Genomic DNA, 23420 nt, shown 5'->3' on the forward strand with positions numbered 1-23420 from the left:
TTTCCAACTACACACAGCTGTTATCCTTTTTTTTTTTTTTTTTTTCCCCACTTGTTAGCTCTTGATTTAGTTTTTCAGGGATTGAACACTATTGTTAGCAAGTGCCTAAAAGATGTGAAGCAGTTTACATTATGTCAACTGTGTAACCATAGGTCCGTATAGGGCCATTTCCCCAATGGTTTCATTTAAAGCCATATGTGAATGCTTTAAGCTATATTGCTATGCACATGACACTTGTACTATTTCTGTGCAGTTTGTCTACTTTCTTAGTGAAGTATTTTTCATATAAATTAATAAAATATGTTACGATTGTGTTAATATGATGAGCCTAAGAATGGAATCAGTTGAAAATACAGTATATATATTCATAATGTATATGGTGTTTAAGAATGGTGAACATTCCTAATCTGTATTGGCTCTGTCACTATTAAATTTGTTATAACTTGTGTTTACAGAATATGACTGTGAGCATTTATAGAAAATATTTGTACTTTGTTTTATACTATGTAGGTCACAGACCATATAGGCAGGCCAGGATATGGTGAAGTGCAAAGCACCATTTCAGGCCTGTAACTGCGTTATAGTTTTATTCCAGGTGGATGCAATTTGTCCTCGTAATGACTAAATAGCATTTTCTACTATTACTTATTCAGATGAACTGCCTTTTAGGGCACCAGGGGTTTGTCAAAACCAAAGCTTGAGTTACTCCTCCCTCATTTTACCGGCCAGTAGGGTAGTAGTGCTAGGAGGCTGCTCGCTTCCTACTTACAGTTTTAGTGATAACGATGAAAGAAGAATATCCTTCACATTTCTTAATGTTTATGTAAGGGCATATAAACAAAAGACCTTATCCATAGTGACTGAGAATATACAAATTAAGGTCCTTATTATCCACAGTAGTTATTATGTTTAGCGGCTTTGTCCTCAGTGTTCTTAATGAACCTGGAGGCTAGATCCAGTCTTCAGCGGGAGTGCCCCTACATATAGCACCTTTTGTCCAAGTCCAAGGAAGTCTGCATCCTAGGTGTGTAAGTCAGCTTCCCAAAGTATTGATGGAAAACCGGTGAAAATTGAATACTAGACTTGGAGAGGACTGGGGCATTTAAATCTCTGAGGGTTGAGATTGGTGCAAGCCCAGCGATAGTTCTCTGTGACTCTTTCTGTAAGGCGAATGTGAAGATTGACTTGCTACCAATGAAACAATCAGAGTTCTTTCAGGAATGTCATCAGTAACAGATATTGACTAATGTTTTAAGAAATGTCACCATGAAAAGGATTCTAAAAAATTGCTTCAGTAGCTAGATTTTTTTTTTCTTTTCTTGATTTGCCTGATGGCAGGAAGATGCACACTAGCCTTGTAGCTGGTGAGTTATGTATGGGAGTCAAGTACCTGAGACAGTCAAAACAGCATAGTTTGGGGGAGTTAATATATTAGTTGGTGTCTGTTATGTATCAAAATAGGATCATTTTGTGCTGCATGATAGGTTTGAGCTCTAGCATTAAGTTGGCTATGAACTTTGAAGAAGACAAGTGTAGTGGTGAGGAAGTGTGTTGGAAAGAAACAGCATGAGGAAGGCGCAAAAATGTATTAAACTTTTATAACTGGAAGGATCTACTGGCTGCCTCAGCTTGTTATCCTATAAACCCCGAAACTGAACCTCTGAATTCTGGACATGGCCATTGCATTCTGTGGCAGAAATATCTCTGACAAGGTTTGTTGCTAAAACCTACTTGGTACAACTTCACTCAAGGATGACCAATTTTTGTTAACAGTTACTTAGTACTGAGGTGTAAGTTCTGCTATATATGGAGTTAGGAGGTTTTTCTCTATATTGATGAATCATGAGAGTGACAGCTGTCATGGGATTTTTTTCCCTCCAGCCTGTTTTCCTATGAATTGGGTAACCTTAAACAGTACTGTGAAAAAGAACATTGTAAAGCTAGGAAATGTTGAAATAAGGTTGCTTGATACCATCTTAGTTGATTGTCCTGTGTCACTTTGTCCATGGACATCCATCTCATTCAGTGCAGAGAATTGTTGCTCCGTCTTGAGCAGTGATTTAATATTTTGTTTCCCCACCCTTAATTATGTCCTTGTATTATTTAGTGCACATTGTTCAAGTACTGTTCTGAATATATAATTGCTTTTTTCTTATGAGCTTTGCCATAATGCTTTGTTTGAGGTCTTAAGAGTTTGGCAGTTCTGGAGATCAGATTTCAAACAATCTTCAGTGAGACTTCAGTGAAATTAAGATCACAATTCATGATCACAAGGAGAAAGTTTGGCTTAAGCAGTCTGACCAGCATTGCAGTGGATGGTGCAGTAGAAGGTGCAGGGATAATATATAGTTCTTCAATTAAATGTTCAGCTGCTCTAACAATACGAGGCTACTTTTTATTGGCTGACTCCTGCAATGTTTGCACATTTCTCAGCATCTTCAGTAAATGGGAAAGGTATCTCAGAAATATCCTACAAACCAGTCTTCTATTATACAGCTATGATTTAACCTTGAAGTATCATGTCAACCTAGTGAAATATATAAACCCATATGGAAAAATAGTCAATGATCATATATTTAATGCTTGTATTGTAATGGATATATTAGATTTGACAAATCAAGGTTGCACAAGTAACCTAATTTGAAGAGTGTAATGATTTTGAGTGCTTGACTTGGCAACCATAACATTTTAAGATAGTTTGTCACAACGTGCATATAGCAAGACAAGAAAACCTTAACTTGATTATAGTATTTTGGGACTTATCAAAATAGGTGTAAGTGCAGGGTGAACAAGTATTTTTACAGTACTCGTGTTTGTGTAAAGCGGCCTTAAAGAGGCCTGGCATCTAGTCCATTGTATATTCTTTGCCAGATCTGTATCCATCAGTAAGTCATGGTTTCTCTTCCTCAGTAATTCCAATGTTTTAACAAAAAAACTTGTGTTCAGTATTTGTTCCAGGCCTGTTGTGATGTGAGACCTTTTTTTTTCACTACTTCCTAAGAATCTCAGCCTGCTGCTGGTGGTTTAGATTGAAGGAGGAATGTAGTTTTGTAACTTGCTTGTCTGAACACTTGGACTTTAGAGAAACCAAGTTCTTACTCCTTTCATGGAAAATAACATTGTCAGGAATGATGTGCAGCACTCACTGCACTCTTCTTTTTCTATCAGGTAGGTAGACAACACTTCTGCTCCTTTGTATGTTAGCAAATATGATACTTGGCCCTGAGCTCTCAGAGAAAAAAAATTACTTCAGTTTTAAGCCAACTTTTTGGTTCTAGTTTTAGGTCTTTTTAGAATTTTATTCCCCTTCCTCCCCCAGCTATTCAGTTAATGATAACGATATGGAAGAGAAATTAGCTAACAGTATCAAAGAAATATGGAGGGAGAGGTGTGTTGCTGTATCTGTTGGAGGTCAGACTTGAGATACCTGGTACTTGGTGGCAACACCTGGCGGCATTAACTAGTGGCAGCTACAGCTGCTGGCACTGCAGCAGCTGTAAGATGAAGTTTCAAGTATAGGATTGCACTACGTTACCATTTATTAGATTCTGTACTGGCTGCTGAATCTATAGCATCAGGATTTTTAACATAGCATGCTCCATCCTGAATGTTTATTTTTGCACGGTTCAATCCTGTACCTGAAACTTGCTCAAAACTTCCTCTTCCCCAGCTAAAATCATATTTCAAACTATGTCTAGACTGCCCAGGATGTAAAAGATATAGCTTGGGTATGGAAAACAGAGAAACTAGTCTGCTTCCATTCTTCCTTTATAAAATTGTAAGTATAGTAAAATAGGTGCTCAAAAATAGGTAGATTTGTTTCCCCATCCAACCCTTATTTTGTGCCCAGGATGTTCTCACCCTGGGATGAATGGATTATTTTGTTGAAGGTGGTGTTGCCTATCAAATCCTTGCCTCATTTGGTTGTTGAAACTGTAAGGTTCCACTGTTGTGATGTAGAACATGGGTGAAAAAGAGAGGGTTTGAGAATGAAAGTAGTTGACCATTTATCTACAGCATACTTGTTATTTGTAGATCAGCCACAAAGTTACATGTAGTGCTGAGCACTTAGGGCTGAGGGGCAGGAGCAGCAGTGCTTTGAGTGTGGAAAGGGCTCACTATTGCTAATTACTTTAAAAAAAATACTAACTTTGGTGTGGAACTGTATTCATACACTTGAATTTCACTTTTTCATGCTTCTTCCCCCGCCCCGGCCCAGTTAACTCAGAAAGCAATATCTGAAGAACCTACAAACTTGTGAGGAGCAACATGTAGACATTAACAAGAAACAGTTTTGTTAGGAACAAAGTTTAAATACTGTGCAGTACATGAGTGAATAAGGCAAGGACTACATGAATGCAAAGAAAGTTTAGTATTGAGTGGCTGCTTTTTCATGGAGTATTTTCCATTGTGAGTATTGCTTGGAATAATAACTTTTCTGAAGTGGTGTTTCATGTAAATAAATAATATCTGAGTAGACATATAGGAGGAGTAATTTAAGCTTGCGGAGATGATTAACTTTTGATCATTTTGAGGCCTTGACTTGGCAATCTTAGTATTGGCATAATGTTTCAAACATTAAGTGTAGTATAATACTAATGAATACCAACTGAGTAATACACTAAACATAGCATTTATGTAGTACTGTGAACAGTCTGTCATAGGCAGGCTGAGGTAAAGCCTGTATACATTGTTTCTTACTTGCCAGTGTCTCATTTGCTTTACATCTGAAGTAAGTAGTACCTGTTGTAGAGAAAAGAAACTGAGACATGGCCAGGTAAGTAGCTGTCCTGAATGTTTTTGTCATATTATTAAGCAGTTCTTTCTAAAAGATGGGTGCATTACCCATAGAAGTAATTGATCCAAACTACAAGGAAGTAGATGCAGAATACAGCTACAACATAGCTCTAAGTGACTTGCTGAGACTTCACAAGTTACGGCTCAATCTTTCCTTAAATGCCTTGCAGATGATCCTAGAGAACGCTGCCTAATCTGGAACAAAAAGAACAAAGCAGGTGTGTACAGAGTGTCAGTTTTGGAAAATACCTTTAAAATGGGTGAGTTTTGAGGGCCCGTGAAATCAAACGCCTCTACAATTAATTAAAAACTGTTCCTAAAAGTTTTTAATCGGTGCAATTTATACATTCATTAATTTAATTTTTTTAGCACTTTAACTTTGTGGAAATTACTTTGTTTGCAATGATACAATAAGTAAACCACTGTGATAGAACAGGCTTGAAAAAAGGTGGGGTTTTTTTGTGTATGTAAGCGGTTATTTCGCAAGAATTGAGTGGGTAGTTGGTTTAGCAATGAAGCAATGTGGTTGGGTCACCATCAGTAGGCAAGTTGAAGACAAAATATCTGAGCACTATTAAGCCAACTATATATGCTAAAACTGTAAAAAGTGATGGATTTTGTTACAACAGAAGTTGTGAATGAGCATGTGGAAGTATATACATTAAAACATCAATGATGGTGAGGTGATGCTTTCTTGCTAGAAGGATGCTAAGAAATGTGATCCAGCAATGCCTCCATACACTATTGACTTTACAATAGTTTTATTTGCACATTTGAAAATACAAACAAAAATATTAATGAAACAGAGTAAAGCAGAGGAAAAGGACAACACATGTCCATTAATCTAAAACATTGACAACTTTTTTGCTGCTGATCACATGAAGTACCGTCCTGTTTTCAGCTTGTACACAGTAGTAGGTTACGTTGAGTTGCTCTAACTTCTGGGGCCGTGCACTTTACAAAGAAATTGCTGAAAGCAGTGATCTGTGGTAAATGTAACAAATTGAAAGAGTAGATTACTGTGGGCATTCTTGTTTTTACAGTGAAAATGTCCTACAGGAAATCTATCTTTAAATAGCAGTCAAAGGACCAGGCTGTGGTACGCAGCTGTTCTTCATGTGACTTTGAATACCCGTATTGTCACTGATGGAAATCACATGTGAGAGTATATCTGTTTTGGCTTCTTGTGTTAAATACAGGTGCTTTTTTTCTAGAAGTGACTTGGGGTTGAACTTTATAAACTGCACCTCTTACTACTCAGTAGGTGCCCTTGAAGAGTATTTCCCATAATTTTGGATTTTCTTCTTTTCATACCTGATCCACATGTTTTAGGATGTTGGAAGAAATTATTCAAAAAGTCTTCATTTTAGCAGGTCAGTTTGATTAAGAAACTCTTACAATGTGCTTCAGTTTTGTCGAGTCTTTTGTGTTGTTTTGGCTGTCAATTAGAACCAGGGAGGTGCACTGATGATTCTCTACTATTTCAGCAACACTGTTGAAGCGCTAGATAGAGGAAACAAAGGTTAATTATTCCTGGCTTCCTTTAATGCTCTAATATTGACACGTTTTTCTCTTTGGTTCTCCAAAAGAGTGGAGCTGTGACTCTTACCAAGTGGGATGCTCTGCCTTTTAGTAAGAACACTGGTCCTGCTCTTAGTTGATTCTGGTCATAAACAGATTAAATTTGGACAACAGAAAATACTATGGCCACTAGCTGTCTCGTCTCATGCTCCTTTCCATTTGTGATTGCCACTCGCACAAACTGAACCACAGAGGTTGTTACATGGCATATTAAACTGACACTGCTTTCAGTTTACATTAATAAATACCAGGCTGCAGACTGTGGCATCATCTGTGGTTCAGCCACCACAGAGGGAAGGTGATTTCCAGGAGTCATATGGTACAGATGGCCAGAAAGAAGAGTTTTAGTCATGCAATTTTAATGTTTGTCACTGTAAATTAATATCCAGAATCTGCTAGGTCCGTTGTTTTTCCTTTTGGTCTTTGGCCAAATACATATTTGGGGCCATCTTTCTCTTTTTCTCCTGAGGTCATTTTTGGCCCTTTGTTGAAGGCCAGATGAGCTCCAGGCTATTATTTATTTAACCTCAAAACTGTTGCCTGGGAGGCAAATGATTCTGCTAAGGGAAGCCTATTTTCACATCCCTGAAAAGTCTACTCTCTACAGTGCTAATAAACGGTTCTTACTGGCATTTGGTATTCAAGTTTGGTATTTGGTATTGGTATTTGGTATTCAAGTTTCTGTTTTGCTGTCAGAGTAATTATCTGTATGGTATGATAGTCAACCAGTGATTCTTACACTCTAGAGCTGGAATTAATATTTTCTGAAAATAGGATTAAAAGTACTATCAATCTCATTTTTGATAGAGGTTTGTTTTCCCACCTCCCCAACATGATTGTTCTTCCTCTCTGATTTTACAAGATTAGAGTCCCCACATTATCTTACCTCTTCGCCATTTTTTTCTCTGCCCAGTGCATATTGTCTTGTTGATTCAATAAATCTTATAGGAATATTGTATACTCTTCTGTTGTAAAACACAACCAGTGTGTATGGTTGCTGTGAATCCTGTCCAGAACTCTTTCTTATCAGAAATGACCCATCCTAAAGAGAGAAAAGTATTATGTGTATTCAGCTTACTTTTCCCAACGACTTCATTTGTAGCTTAATATTTTCATCTATATTAGCATTAAACCCTTTTCTCCCATTAGAAAATCTCTACAGCAGGAGACGGGAATTAGCCCGTATTCCTACTGTCTAACAGTAGCTTACAAAGGGTGTCATTGAACCTTTGCTGTTGCCTGTTCTCTCTCAACCAGAGAAAGAAAGAAGAAATAAACACACAGTGGTAGCAGACTGTTGTGGTCCACAGATTATTAGGAAAAGAAGTTACTATCAGTAGCAGTAGGTAGGCAAGAAGGCAGTGAGAGGTGGAGACACTGTTTCTCCGGAGCTGTAAAAAGCACTCTGATAAAGATGAGCACCTACAGCTACTGACATTGCAGCCCAGTGCTCACTAGTTAGAGATTGTCTACACTGGTGATAAACCAAGTGCTCTGCCCCTCTGTCCTGCTCTGCACAGGTAGGCAAGAGTGGAAATGTACCTGGTGCTGAGGATGCAACTCTAGATGTTACTGTTCCCTTCTGCACCACTAGCTTTTGTACACTGAATAGCTGAGAGAACTCCGATTCTCCAAATAAATGCATAGTGTTGCTCTTTCAAAATGCATAACAGCATCAGCCATTCTAAATAGTAGTTGTTTTTACACAAGCTATTGGACAGTAGTGGAGATCTCTTAAAAGTCATGGGGCTGTCTTGTGCTTTAATGGATGCATGTGAGCTATCAGATCTTCCTCCGCTCTCTAGTCTCCAGTAGCTTTCTCTGCAGTGCACCAGTCTTTAAGTTACACTAATGCAACATTGTCCTGGGATGGAAACCAGAAACGGTTTCACCAAAATAATTTCATATTTAACACTATTTGCATGGCACAGTATTCTGACTAGAATACAATGGATGTTCTTAGAATATCTCTAGTTCTCTTTTGATTTTTTTTATTTGAAGTTTTTTCACGAGATAGACATTCTTTAAAAGTGACCTACCTTGTTTGATTGGTATAATGCATCTTCTGCTGTTTTCCTATCACAGGTAGCAGCATACCATGCTTTACTATGAACACCAGCATCCTAGAGAGATACAGGTTCACTTGTAAAATAATGATAATAATAAAGAATATGGCCGGTAGGGGAGTTACTACTAAATAATGACAGCTGTGAAGAACTCAAACGCAGAACACTTTAGAAAATGCAGAATTCAGAAGATTCTTTGCCAGGAGCTCACTGTTTTTGTTGGCTAGAGGTAGGACAGATTAAAACTAGTGTATCAAAACAGTGGTAACAGATGTGTGATAGCAGGCCAATGTATCACAGAAGAGAGAAAGATACACTGAGCAAAATAGTCAGGTTCAACTGGACTATAGTTTGGTATTTTTAAAGCAGGAAGCTACTCTAGTAGATTTTAAAGAAGGTATCCAGGAAATGCTGAGGAATAGACTGACTATTAACAATTGAAATGCTGCTCAGCTGTGGGCTAGCCAATGATATGTCCAGATTGGTAGGCATCTAAGCTTTGGGAATTAGGTTTCCCATATAATTAATGCTATTTGTGAAGATGGTCATGATTGCCTCCATCTGGATATCATGGAGGCTGGATAAGTGCATCTTTTTGTTGTTGTGACAAATGGATGGAGTCCTACAAAACAATGTCTTTACTAATACAGCAGTTGAGCCCCCAGTGCTTTCACCTGAGACATGAGATGTGGATTCTGTTCTGGTTTTCTGTTGGATTGAGTCTGAATATATCCTTACATTTAGAACACTGCTCTTATCTAAAAGGCATAAACCTGTGTTTACTATGGTGAAGAATTACATCTGTGACAGAATACAAGAGTGGCTTATATTTTATAGTATAAGCCACTCTTTGGTGCCTCATTTCTGTATCTTATCCCCTGTGAACACTTCACCAAGATCATCCTTTGTCTCTCCATTCTGTTAAATGCTTGGCAGTGTTCTGTATAGTAAATGAACTTAACCTGTTCTTCCAGGGGAAAGCATGGGAAAAAGGACTTCACGGATGGGGACATAGGCGTAGACCTGGGATAAAAGGTAGAAAGATTGGCATCCTAAAAATAGGTGGATTCTGTTTTAGAAGATAAAAGCTCTCATAGCAAAGGAAGTGCAAAGATAAAAAGATGGTAAGAGGTGATGGCAGTTGGGAGTGAGTGGTACAAGATGATAATTTGAATAACAGAAGTGGTAGAAAACTGGATAGTAAGATGATGCAGGAGTGAGTGTACACTTGGGAACAGGAGTGGAGTTTAGAGGAAACACGGGGCTGTTTTAGAGAAGTATGAAATAAATGATACTCAAGGGAAGGACAAGATGAGGGATTAGAAGCAACATGAGACCTATGCAATTATTAGAATTCAATAGCTAGAAGATTAACTAGCAAGATATAAAACCAGCAGTCATAAAAAGTGAGCTCATGCTGAGGAGGTTGATGCAAGAGCTAACTCAAGTGAGTGGAGAGGCTATAGAAATAGTGCTGAGAGCATTTCCTAATGAATACTTCTGGGTATTAACCTTCCTGGTCATTTGAACAGTTTTGCTCTAACTTCATGGTAATAAGATTAGTGACAAAATTCATTTTTGCCCAAGCTTTGTTAACTCTGTACAAAACAGATTAAAGAAATTGCATGTTATGGCTGAGCTGGTCTAGCTGGCTCATCGGTGCCAAAAAGGGAATGTCTTGGCTTTTCCTTTGTGCTCATTTTGTTGCTCATGTGATCCCATGGTGAGATAATTCACTTTGGTAATCATGCAGAACCAAAAATGCAACTTTTTGTTTTTGACTTGTTTTGTATTTGACTGCCAGATTAGTTTTCTGTCAGTTCAATGGGCTGGCTTAGCAGGACCAGACAAGGCTGTGGCTGGGAGGGGATATGACAGTGAGGAGAGAGCAGAGCCTCCATTTTGGGGGCACTGCACTAGATTTTTAGATTGGCTCAAACCATAACATAATTTCACCTCTAAAGTTATTCCATGGATTTCTCCAGTCACACTGTTCATTGGAGAAAGACAGGATGAGAGGAATTGCCAAGTCTGTAAAGTATTTGGCCACTTACAGAATTCTAGCACTATCGGTGCCTTATGGTCGGGAAGCAGAGAGCTGTGGCCAGAGTTTGGATGGGAACCAAACAAATAATGAACTTTATGGACATGAATCATGCCTGTGAGCACCTGCATTGTGCAGGATGCTGCAGCAAGTGATACCACTGTACATAATTGGTGGGAAAATGACACTAACAGTTAATTTTATTTTTTTTTTTTTAAACAAAATGGTTGTTTTATTAAATTCTGATTTTGCCTATGGCTGTTACATAACTGCAAATGTAATTGTTACAAGCTGTTTATTTAGTGTCTGCTGGATTGTTTATTTGAAAGCAATTTTTATAATAAATATCCAGTATGACATACTGTTAACATTTTTTCCAGAACTTCAAGTCCTTTGTGATCTTCACTGTTGTATTATCTTTGTCACGTCAGGCTTTAGAACATTTAATGTTATTTGCTCTGCATAATAGGGCCTTTGTTCTGCACTCAACAGAACTTTTTAAACCTTATTTGTGACTACTAGGCTATAAGAATAGTTTCCTGCATTTTGTAGTCTCCCTTCATCCAAAACGAGATTAAGGGGAATAGCACTGAAATGAGAATAACTTTGCATTTGCTTAGATTAGGGGGAGGCATCACAGCATCCTCTGAGCTGGGCTGCAGTGACTCTTATTGGTTCTTAAAACTTTGTTGACACCCCAAACCACAATAGGGCAATGTTTATTAAAATGATTCTGCCCTCTGCATCCTGCTGCATTGGGCCAGTCAGCAAAGCATCCCTGTTTCCTCCTACAGATTTCTGGCATTTCTTAGCACATCACATCAGTGCAGGCTAATGCTAATAGCTGCAGATGGCTTCATTGCTTGGTGCACATTTCTTTCAGAACACAGTATGTACAGCTATAAGTTAGGAAAAAAAAGTAGGCAATTAAAAACTCTTTATAGCCTTAAGTACATCACCACAGATTTCCTTGTTTCAAATGATGTCAAAGTATTATGAAGTGGGGAGTCAGGAAGACCTGAAACTAAGAAGCTTTTTGTTTAAAGTGACTGGTAGATTGCAAAGATTTGGTACAATGCCTTTTACGTATTTTTCTACAGTTTGTTAAACCTCTCTTCTGCTATACGTTCTAAGCTTTTTTTCCTTTGTATGAAAGCCAAAATTCAGATTATTTGTGCTGCAGGAAATCTTAACTGCAAAAGCAGACATAGAATACCCCTACAAAGGAGTATGTTTTTATTTAGAAAGGGAATAGAAGCAGAAATACTACTTTAAGGGATAAGAAGATTTCTGTAACATTAATGTAGCTCATGTTATACCTGGTCTGCAGTATTTGAAACAGATGAAATGCTGCTGTGAGGGGAAGTACCCAGAGAACGGTTTGCAGCTTCTGGCAGTCCTAGAAAAGAGAAAGAACAATACATTTAAGTTTTCAAAATATGTTTATTATGCTATAAGAAATTGATTTGTGAAAAGAACTTTGGAAGATCTGGAAACACTTGACCTTTGGTATCACTCAGGAAAGTGATTACTGCAGATGGATGGGTCCCTATGTAAGTGCCTGGGACACTTGCCTGATCAAAAGAGGAGCCTTGCTTATAAAGAGAGAAACAGTTTGGTTAATCGGTTAATAACAATTTGGTTAACAACAGTTTGGTTACCAACTTGGTTAATAGCCAGAGCTAGACTTGAAATGCAAGAAAAAAACCCACCACCATCCAAGTGAATCAATGTAGCAATAGATAAAGAAAATGCCAAAACACAATGCAAAAAGCACTCAGTCCAGTATGAGAAGTAGTCATATAGGTGAGGCAGTCAGGAAAACAAGTGTAGCTCAGAGATAATTTTTCACTAATTAACTCCAACTGAAAGGTTTGTGTATGAGTGCATACACAAGTCTGGGCAGCTAAATAAAGAAGCAGAACTAGTAAAGATTATGAAGCTTATTTACAGTTGCAATAACAAAGCATAGTAGAAAATAGCTATGAGGGCTGAAATACAGATGTTGAAGAGTTTAAGAAATAAGAAGGGAAATGGTTGATTAGTGTTGCATAGGAATGATATGATAGAAATACGGGAAATAAGTATGAGTAATTGTTTTCTGGTAAAACAATCTTGGTCAAGTACAAGTGTCTGCTATAGGTACTTGTGATCAGAGCTGGGTACAGATCAGTATCATTTACACTAGAGAATATGATTGTAGAAAGTTGAGTATTACTTATTCTATTATTATGGGAGGTTTTATTTCCTGTTTTTTTTTTTTTTACTTATTGGGGGAAAAAAAGAGAAAAAAATACTAGTATTAGCACTTGCATGTTCCTGGACATGATATTTGCAGACTGCTTTATCAAATCTTAACTAACATAATTCTGATTTAGATCTTTGTTTCAGAAAGCAATAAAAATGCTATAGAGGAGGTCATACAATGACTCAGAAATAAAAAATTCAATTGGACTGGAGAGCTCAAAGACACCTGTGTGAAGCAGGTTTAGAACTTCTTTTGCAGTAAAGATGCATCTGTCTGTAAGCTGCATTCCAAGTACAGAGGAGACATTGGAAGGAGTAGTTCAAGCTCCCAATGAATGAAGAATCACCCAAAGGCAGCTATTAAATATTAAGAACTTTTTTCTTCTGTTAAGTTTTGACTGACCAGCTGCAAAAGCTACAGCTGGAAAGTACTTTGTATGCATAAAGTGAGAATTGCCAGAAGTCAGGCTAAATTAGACTTTACAAAAGGAAATTAAAACTATTTCTTAGCTGTATAAAAAGGAAAGAGAAATGAGGCTGTCTGCAGTAAGAATTGTATCGATTTTAAAGATAAGTACTAAACCAATAGTCATTCTGGTACAGAAATGGAAAATTGCCACAACCAAATAGGAAGCAAAACTCAAACAACTTCCTATAGTTGAACTGTTTGGTCTAGATAATCTTTATCCCAGAAATTTAAAAAAACTGGCAGATGAAGTTACAGGGCTGGTAACAATTATTTTAAATAAAATTCAAGTCAGGATGGTATCATATGATTAAAGAATAGCAAACGTAATTGCTGTACTTAAAGTGGAAAAAGTGACCTGAACAACTATAGGCCTTTTTTGTCTGCCTCCCCAGAACACAAGGCCCTAGGAGAGAATTTGTAGGAAAGAACATTAAGATTTGGAGGTAAAGGTACAACTAGCAAGAGAAAAATCTGAAATTTACCCAAGTAGATAAAATGTTATAGCTCTTTCATAAAATAGCAGAGTTCTACAAAGAGGGAATATGGTACTGTACTTATTCTGGACTTCAGTAGAGCATTTGATACTGTGCCATATGGGAAATTAGTACTTTTGATGAAGAAGATGAAAGCACTAGGCTTGTATGGTGCCAAGGAAGAGATGGCAGGTTGTACGAAAGTGACACTAGTGATTGAGCCCAGTTCTATCTATGATTAAGTTGTTACTGGACCTGGCACAGAATAAGAGTTTGTTAAAGAAAGCTGACTAATCACAGCATCTTCTAGCACCAGATGACTTCAGAGAATTGCTAACTTTAGGCATAAAGGAAAATTTATGCTATAAGTTGAAGCATATCAGCTGTGTGACTGGACCAGACAAACTTAAGAGCATCAGTCTATTGCATGAATATGAACCATTATTATACTTCCACAGTGTAGGAGATGTAATGTATATCAAGCAAACATTTCCAGGAAATAGAGAGAAACGACTAAGTTTAAGCTACACAACATGCAGATTTTTATGTGGAATTCCCATCATCCATTTACAGTGTGAAAGATATGTTCAGACTGAAACAGATGCAGAAAAGGGCTTGTAGGAAAGTCAAACAAGTGTCTGCTAACAAGAAACTAAAAAAATGTTAATCTTGTTTACACTTCCATGCAAAGAGAGTTCATATACATATTACCTAATTTGTTTTTAGCTGTGAACTGAAACAAAGTACATCTTTGAAAGTATTACAGAAGAGCTGTAGTTTTTGCCATTATAAAAATACCTTCTATTTTTTCCCTCTGTAGAAAAAGAATAAATTACTGGATGCAATAATAATCTGTCTGCCTTCTAAACAGAAGCCTGGAACAGCCTAGAAATGTCATATTTAGAATTCTTCTGTGGCAAGGAAGATTGATGGAATCTTTTATTACAATGGAACTGACCCAAACTGCCTTTGGTTGAAATTTCCAGTAGTCACAAATGGGAACAAAGCACCCAATTTCCATCAATTTATAAAATAACCCTGACATACTCTCTTAACTTTACTAGCTGAGCTAAGCCCCTGGATACTTAACCTCCTCTTTGTACGCATTACAGAGACAAATGTTAATTCCAAACAAATGAATATGCATAGCATCTTGAAATAATCTTAACTCAAAGATTAATTTGAAATTATAAATTAATCCCATTTACATTCAAAATCTGAATTATACTTACTTGGCAGAATTGAGGACTTTTGGAGCAAAGGCCTGAAATAAATATGAAGAGATTACAGAAAGATCTGAGGAGATCTACCCACTTCTGAAAATATTAAAATTGTGTATTTGAAGCATTCAGTGGTAGCACGTGTTCTATCTCACCTATTTGTCCAATGAAAAAGAAGGGCCAGATACAGGTATTTAAAAAGTCATATCCCAGTAGTACTGACAATTAGGAATTTAAACATCTGGTTTAAATCTCCATCACCTAATTAGAGATTATATCCTCCTGTGCTTTTTGGTGGTTGTTACAGTAGTTGGATGCATTTGCCATGTTCTATTTTTTGCTACCGTGAGACTTCAAGACACATGACTTTCAAAAAGCAACAGAAGGCTACAGAGAAAACAGTGCTCCCCTTTGAACTTTGCACAGCTGCATTCAGACCCAGCAGTAAGAGCTGGTGCCTTGAAATATTCAAAAGATGATGAAAAGAGATTTTACTTTTGGGCCCCACTTGGAAGGGGTGGAAGCGGAGGCTCTTGGCTGGAACCTCGGCGTCGTTCTGCTGCTGTAGGTTTTTCTGTAGTTTGGGAAAACAAATTGTAGAGTCAAGATTTCTTCAGAAATATATTGTCCCAAATAAGAAAGCCCCAGTAGCTGAAGGAGGGTTTCTTTTCTTATTATTTTTTTCCCCTTATATGGCAGCTCGCCATCCTGCTGCTTTCTTTCTAGACTAGTGGCATACCACCACATTTCTAGGCAAATAGCTGTGCTGTGAATGCCTGCAGGAGGTCAGTGGGAGACTTGCCTCCCGCCAGGCGAGCTGTGTGACGTGGGGACGGCACTGGGGCAGGACGCCGGGGCCGGCTGCTCGCGAGAGCTCAGTGGGGACTGCGGCTGGCTGGCTGCTCCTCACCCGGCTGAGTGGCAGCAGCTCCTGCTGAGCTTTTGCCCGGAGGAGCCGCCGCCTTGCGCAGAGGCCAGACATGTTTTCTGCCCGTGCGAGGGACTGGCTCTTGCCAGGGGTTGGCTGTGTGTGAGGTGCTTCTTGCTGAGTTTGGAATGATGCGCTCACGCTTCGCCTCCCTTCCCCCTTCTCCACTTTGAGGACTATATAGCACATTGCTGGTCCATTATGTTGTAGTTTACCCTGCCAGTAACCTCAATAGTTCTACTGTGGCTGCTTTCAGAGAACAATAATATTCAGTGCAATTAAGGCTGGCCAGATCCAGTTCAAAACTGCTAAAACCAAACCCCACTCAAAAACCTTGAATAAATTGAATGTGGTGCTGTTTGTTTCATGTTTTTAATAAAAAGAAAATTAAATCCTGATAAATGTCAACTTTTTCACAGTAGTGTTGATAATTTACCTTCATTTGCAGTTAAGGTCTCTCTGGAAGGTAAACATGGTTTCTGCAACAAAACAAAAGGAAACCAAATATTAAATGGCATGTGACTTGTACAGCAAATGTTTATATTTTTACACTTCTTGTGAACTAGTTTGCATTTAGAATTGACAGAATTTAGGAGATTCGGGATTAGGAGATAGGGATGTGGCCATTCTGTGAAGAACCTCTAGTTGTATGACCTTGAAGCCTGGGATTTTGTAAAGTAGATTTGGGCAGAATCCCAGTTTGCATGTATAAATAGATGAACAACAGTAAAATATAGAGATGTGTGCCCCCCCCCCCCCTTTTTTTTTTTTTTACACCATAAACTTACTGATGGGAGTTTAACAAAAATGTTCATTTGTCTCTGAAGTCCATACCAAATACTTGCAAATGAAAATCTGAACATTTTCATCTTTGTCAAGCTGTTATCACAACTGTCTGAACACATTTCTTTTTACTGAAAGTTAAACTGTCAGTTTAGGTCACAATAAAAACTTGCCCAACCTTTCAGTTTCAATCTTTTTTCATTTTGAAACAATGATAATAAACTGTCAGCTTCAGAACATTTTTCAAAGGAATTTATTGGAAAACTTCAACCAGATCTTTCACTTTCTTCCACAAGAGGTTTTGAGATATCTTTCTAATGATTAAATACTTATTGAAAAACCTCTGACAAATTCTGGTGAAGTCTCTCATCTTTCTTGAGCTATCGCTTCTTACAATAAACCCATATGCCCCATATTCAGCCCTGTGTATTTCAGGGCATGCTTCTGAATGGCCTGTGTTCCCATTTATTTCTCATTTTATTCAGTTCTTGCACTGTGTTTATTGTTACATCCTAAAGTATTGTATCCAAACATCCCTTTAATCAAAACATTTTTAAACTTCTGCTTTCTCACTGCTGCTGATTTCATATAACAGCACCCAAAGATTTCTTTATAACTCTTTTTCTCCTGTTCTTTTTATGCACTTAGGTTGTGCCCAAATTAATGATAAAATTAAGTTTTACAATAACTCAAAAATCACCTGTAAAATTATTGTTTGATTATGCAAGTACAACTCAACTTACTGGTGAATTTACTGCATTAGAAGTTTTCTTTCTGCAGATTGGAGAAAAAAGACTATGGTTACTTAGCAGATACACGAATTCATTTAGCAACTAATCATCGGGTTCATTGATTCACAAGATATTTCTGGCCAAAATGGGATGCATCTCCTTATTGGATAGTTGTAGCAGTTAGGAAAAAAAGCGTAATAGAATAAGGGTATCAGATGTAATGTATGTAATGTATGTAATGTGGCTACTCAGGAAAGATGCTTATGATATGGAAGGAAGCTACACACTGTCCAGTGTTTACAATGACAACCTGGGTGTGCCAGAAGAGTTTTAATGGAAAACACAACTTTGTGCATTTATAGGTGTGCACACACTTTTGCTGCAGAACGTGCCTGCATCAGGCATGCCAGCCAGCATCTGCCACCAGTGGCAGGCAGTGAAGGGTGGTGGGCACTGGCAAGCTGGCAGTATTCCTCCAGATATAACAAAAAGAATAGCTTGCCTTTGCCTAGCCAGGATATCTTTCATGAACAGGATTAAAAACATCACTCCTGAATTCTGATTGCCATAGGCAAGGCTAGGAGCTAGCTCCTAACACACCCAGTAATTAACCCCATCCCTATCAAACAAGGAGTTCTATTATTTTTTACTCACAGGCCCCTTGGTAGTGGAGATGGAGCTGCTCCCGTGGAAAATCTGGATTCTTTTGTGTTATTGAAGCTGTGATCTAGAGATGCAAATGACATATTTAGCGTGCAATATTAACTGTATCTGAACAGAGGGTTTTCCTCACTGCCATTTCAGTGTTAGTGTAATAACACTAAAAAATATCCATCAGTTTAATTTTTGCCTTGGCATGTTTTCATTCTGATTATACTAGAAAACAGTTCACTACCATTTCTTGCTTATTGCTGACTGTTACAGATAAAATTTACACTGACACACTCTACTACATGCTATATTAAGGCCACCAGTGACATACTGACAACAAATTCTGCTCATATTGCCATGTTTATAGTACAGAATACTTACTTTCATCATTATTGTTTGCTTCATGGTCCTGTAGTGGAAAAATATGTTAGATTTTAAGAGAAGCAATTAAAAAATTACTTAATAAATGGGAAGTGCATAAGTAAATAATCTGGTCTTGGTAATCTGTAGTAATATTTAAAGAAATATTTGTACAAAATGCATATAATAGCCAGGATACTTTTCATCTGCCTTTATTATTACAGCATTTGACAGATTTTAGCAAACATCCATCTAATTTTGAACTTTCTAATAACCTTGAGACTCCTTGTAGTATTGAAAAAATTGTCTCTGAATTTTGCAGTAAGACCTTTTGGTTCATCTTTCATTTCTGAGCTGGAAAGCAGAAAATCTGTAGCAGATTTGAATACATTAACACATTTTCCACTGAATGGAGTACACCATGTAGAATGTCTTTCCCAGCTTCTTTTGGAGATACTGGTTTTTGGCTCCCATCTTTTGTCTTTTAGGGAATCAGACTTTGATATGATAAGTACCTTTGAAAGAAGCACCAGTTATCAGTTTGTCCATCTCCATCCACCAGGTTAATGACTTTTAACTAATGTTGGTTACAAATGCACCCATTCCCTGTCTGGAAAGGTGTAATCCATCATCCAGGAGTGAGATGTGGAGAATTTTTTCTCCACATCAGCCCAGGACTTTGAGAGGAACAAGGGTTACAGTTCTGTTAACATGATCAGTGATGGCTAGTGTTGAGAACAGGCTGAATGGGAGCAGTTAACAAATGTTTCAGTTACTGTTTTGCATTGTCAGTGTGCATAGTCAGGGATGGAAAGGCACAGCACAGCCCTGGACAAACGTCATGCTCAGTACCATGTTTTTCTTCAAAACTGCAAGGGTTGGCCACTCACACAACAAGCAAAGACCCCCAAATTTGGACCACACCAGCTAGTTCTTTCCTAGGTTGACTCTTGTGCCAAACTGGGTAACTGCAAGTATCCAGGAGCTGAATACACCCATTCTACAAATGGATGTTTGTTTGGGAGGCTCCATCCTTGGTGTTGTAACTAATTCGGTATGTGGCCCCAGCAAAACAACAGCCTCTCTTGATCCTCTGCAAAGCTAGGGTGATATCCATCTTAGAGGTGAGCTCTGAGAATGGATGAATGGAGAGGTTTTGGCTGCTAAACAGCACTTGAGTATGTTCTGAAGCAGGAATATTCTTGTTAGTGCTGATCACAGAGTGGAATTTCTGTCCAAGATTCTCCCTTCAGATGGATTTTCTTTCTAATCTTATATTGGTAAGAAAACCTGAGAAATCAAACCATTTCATAAAAGAGAAATCCTGGACTTGGCAACACTCAGGAATTGTTCAGCATCTTACAGGATACATATCTAAATTGTAGGAATATTGTGATAAGGTGGAAGGGAAATAAAAATGCTGCTGCTGTTGTATGTAGAGGTATGCAGCCTCCCCTCTACTCCCACAATACTTGGTATATCTAGACATTTAAAAATTGAAAGTAAGACTATAAAATGTTTTTTTATCACCTGCATTATGTTACTGTACCATCTGATGCTCTGGTATGACCCCAAATTCCTAATTTTAAGTGCCTAATTTCTCTATGTAGTTATTGGTAGACTGCCTATTTCTTACAGACAATTCAGAGTGCTGGGCTGGGACAGTTTGATGCACATAGCTTTTGGCACAGATGCTGATGTCACACACAGATACTGTCACCCTGTTTCTTTGTAGTTTTCTCCTCATGTGCACCCTTTCTTGTGCTGGCACAACTGTCAGTAGAGGTACGGTGCATAAAACTTTATGGAACTAATCTGGCTGAAAAAGAACCTTTTATGCATTTGCTTTTGCTTATTTGCTGCAGTTCAACAAGTTTCCAAGTAGTTGCTTCAGAAAACCTTTGTTCCAGTACAGTGGGAGGGACAGACTGAGGACGAGTAGAGGAAGAGGAGATGTGACTCAAATATGGCCTTAGGAACCCAAAGCCTATAATTACTCCTTCATGGACTGCAGTTTCTAGTGATACTGGTTACTCAGACTACCTAGTCTGACATCTTAGAAGGATTCAATTTTCAGAAAGTATTAATCATTCATCACCTGCAAGGAATGAGGCTCAAGGAAAGTGTTTCAGATTGGGCAAAATCGCCCATTACTACTGTAAGTAAGGTGACTGGTATTTTTTTAGTACAAGAAATTATTTTTGTGGACTGAGACATATATCCCCTAAAACATGTGAAGATTTTCTTGGATCAATACAGATGTCTAATGTAACTGTTTTGTCCAGAAGATTAATAGCCACAATTACAATATTAGATCAATCTGACATTCAGAGTCATCTGTTTCTGTTATTTAATCCAGGTAATAAAAAGCATCCATCCATCTCTATGCATATATATAAAACACAGAAAACCCCAAGTTTAACACATTCTTTTACAGTGGCACATTAATTACTCACTGCTTTTGGATGAAGACGATTTCTGGGAAGAGGCAAAATATTTCTGGAAGAAATACATAATAAGTTGAGTAGGATTTACTTATTTAATTGCTTGGCTCAGATATGCATTTCAAGATCTAGAGAGGAGGAGGTCTGCAGTAAAGAGGTTTAATTGCAGCTATGCACCACTGCAGTGGTGTGGTGATGCTCTGCCCATAGTGTGGAACTATTCTAGAGCTGCTGTCCTGGGCATCAGGTCCCCTGCAACTGCACCCATAACATACACAATGTTGTGGATGCCACCTGCTCTTCCTGGGCCATATGGCCCGTTTTGTAGAGTGATGTCCTAGAGATGTGACAGTGGTTACAAAGCAGTTTCCTACACTTCTGGGGACACAGGACTGAAATAAGCTGCATATTCAAGTTTCTTTTGCCTCTTTTCCTCCACAGACTGGGAATATAAATAATGAATTTACTGTGTCCAATTTCCGTACAAGCAATCCTGTGCCTCATCCCCTGCAAAAATATGTCATTTGCAAGGGTGCAGAGTTAGGTAATAGGACTTTAAACTGGCTTGCAGAGATGTTTTAACTCTGCGCTGGTTCCCCGAAGGGATATTCGATAAAATAGTACCTATTTGGCAAACTGGCTTGAATACAGAAGTTCACCAAGAAATGAGAACTTTCAATTCTTACCTTGTCTCACAGTCCATAGCTATAATATTTGTGTGTCCTGACAATTATTGTCTGAGGGCTACACTACAGAGTGGAGAAATTTTTTTCTCCATTAATATTTGCTATTGATATAAGCTGCTCTTGACCTACCTGGAAGGATCCAGCTTGGGTGATTCTTTAGACATGCCGTGCATGTGGGAGTGCTCTGTGTTCTGAGCAGGTGTAGATGGAAGTGGCTTAGTGAACCTACTAATAAAACACAAATTAAGACAGTAAAATAATATTTAACAACAGTGGATGCAAAGACAACCTATTTTTCTCCTCCCTTACCCCCTCAAAGTTAGATAAGTACCCTTAGGAGGTATCTCTTTTTGATATCTGTTATGTTTGGGTTATTGAAAGTATCTTTCAACTGGATGCCAATTTTTGTATAGACAATCTAAAGAAAGATAATTACTATATATGTATTTTCTAGAGAGAATTATTAAGCATATAATATCTACATGAGAAAACATTTTCTAAGAAGATTTAAAGCATATACACACACACATTCATAGAAATGGATTACCTGGTTACTGGTAATGGTGATGGGTTTTCCTACAAGAGAAATGCACTGAATCATTTGGTCACATTTCGATTTCACAAAAATGTATTTGTATGATCCTATGCTATCACAGCAATATCTTATTTTTGATATAGCTTTCTGGTAGACTTACTCTGCCCAGTAATCTCCACTATGATAGGAGAGGCAAGAAGTCACAAGCAGTAGATCTGCGAAGCCCTGAGCACACTGCTCTGGCTGTATGTCATGTCAGTACCAGCAAGTGGGAAGAAAATTACTATGTCAGAACTGTCACTGCTCCCTTGCTGCAGTTCTGCTTCTAGAAAGTGTCCCCTTAGGCTGCCGCTTCCCAAACCAGATCATTACCTCATAGGACCAGGAAACTTAAGCCCCTTCCCGTTTACTCTGTTCTGCAGACCTTCTGAATTGGTTTGCCAGCTTTTCTGTGAAGGAAGTGTCAGCTTTAAGTGCAGACAGAGATTTGTTCCCATTTTTCCTCTCTGAAAGACTGATCATCTCTTCTTACAATCACATATATTCCCTGTCTGAGGGCAATGTGAGTCAAACTATAGAAAGGCCTCACCTCTTCTTCAGGAACCTCATAGACTTCTGTAGGACAGGAAGGAAAAAATATGTTCTTTGGTTAGCAAAAACATACATGTTGCAAATTCTTATCAGCTTTTCTGTTATCAGTGGCATTTCTGCCACTGGAAAAATAACTGAGATGTTGCTTAGAGCTTGATTCTGCCTCCCAGCACCTGGGGTAGCTACACCCCTGGTCTTCTAGTGAGAACTTCAGGAAAAGTCCCAGAAAGTCTAATAACCAGTCACTGTATTAATGAACCATCCCCCAACCCCACAAGCTTTCTTTTTTGTTGTTTTTTTTTTTTTTTTTTCCCCCACAGCAAGATGAATGCTTGCATTGTACAAACCTGGGACAGTTCAGAAAAGATGTGTTGTCACACCTGTGGTAGCATTTAGCCTTTCCTTGACTCTCAGGAAGAGATCAGGTGAATCATAAATACAAGCTGGCCAATTTGTGTGGCCACTGTCCATCACAGAATCACAGAACGTCAGGGATTAGAAGGGACATCGAAAGATCATCTAGTCCAATTCCCTTGCCAGAGCAGGAACACGTAGATGAAGTTACACAGGAAGGCGTCCAGGCGAGTTTTGAATGTCTCCAGAGAAGGAGACTCCACAACCTCCCTGCACAGCCTGTTCCAGTGTCTGTCACCCTCACTGAGAAGAAGTTTCTTCTCATATTTAAGTGGAATCTCTTGTGTTCCAGTTTGTACTCATTGCCCCTTTATCATTGGTTGTCACTGGGAAGAGCCTGGCTCCGTCCTCGTGACACTCACCCTTTACGTATTTATAAGCATTAATGAGGTCACCCCTC

General features: G+C 38.3%; 1 protein-coding gene across 1 annotated transcript in view; it reads right to left on the minus strand.

Moving 5' to 3' along the window:
• Nucleotides 1-5674: 5674 nt before the first annotated feature.
• BLNK (B cell linker) overlaps nucleotides 5675-23420 on the minus strand; it is a 98052-nt gene continuing 80306 nt past the window's right edge. The window contains 17 exon segments of the mRNA XM_080347390.1: nucleotides 5675-5781; nucleotides 6112-6300; nucleotides 7265-7420; nucleotides 8418-8501; nucleotides 11808-11887; nucleotides 13541-13574; nucleotides 13576-13607; nucleotides 14910-14941; nucleotides 15393-15471; nucleotides 16262-16304; nucleotides 17352-17382; nucleotides 17994-18066; nucleotides 18372-18399; nucleotides 20807-20849; nucleotides 21610-21705; nucleotides 22028-22056; nucleotides 22605-22630. Of these exon segments, the coding sequence (XP_080203516.1) occupies nucleotides 6181-6300; nucleotides 7265-7420; nucleotides 8418-8501; nucleotides 11808-11887; nucleotides 13541-13574; nucleotides 13576-13607; nucleotides 14910-14941; nucleotides 15393-15471; nucleotides 16262-16304; nucleotides 17352-17382; nucleotides 17994-18066; nucleotides 18372-18399; nucleotides 20807-20849; nucleotides 21610-21705; nucleotides 22028-22056; nucleotides 22605-22630 (986 nt within the window). The 3' untranslated portion in view covers nucleotides 5675-5781; nucleotides 6112-6180.

This window comes from Nesoenas mayeri, assembly GCF_963082525.1.
Source record: "Nesoenas mayeri genome assembly, chromosome: 7".
NCBI lineage: Eukaryota > Metazoa > Chordata > Aves > Columbiformes > Columbidae > Nesoenas > Nesoenas mayeri.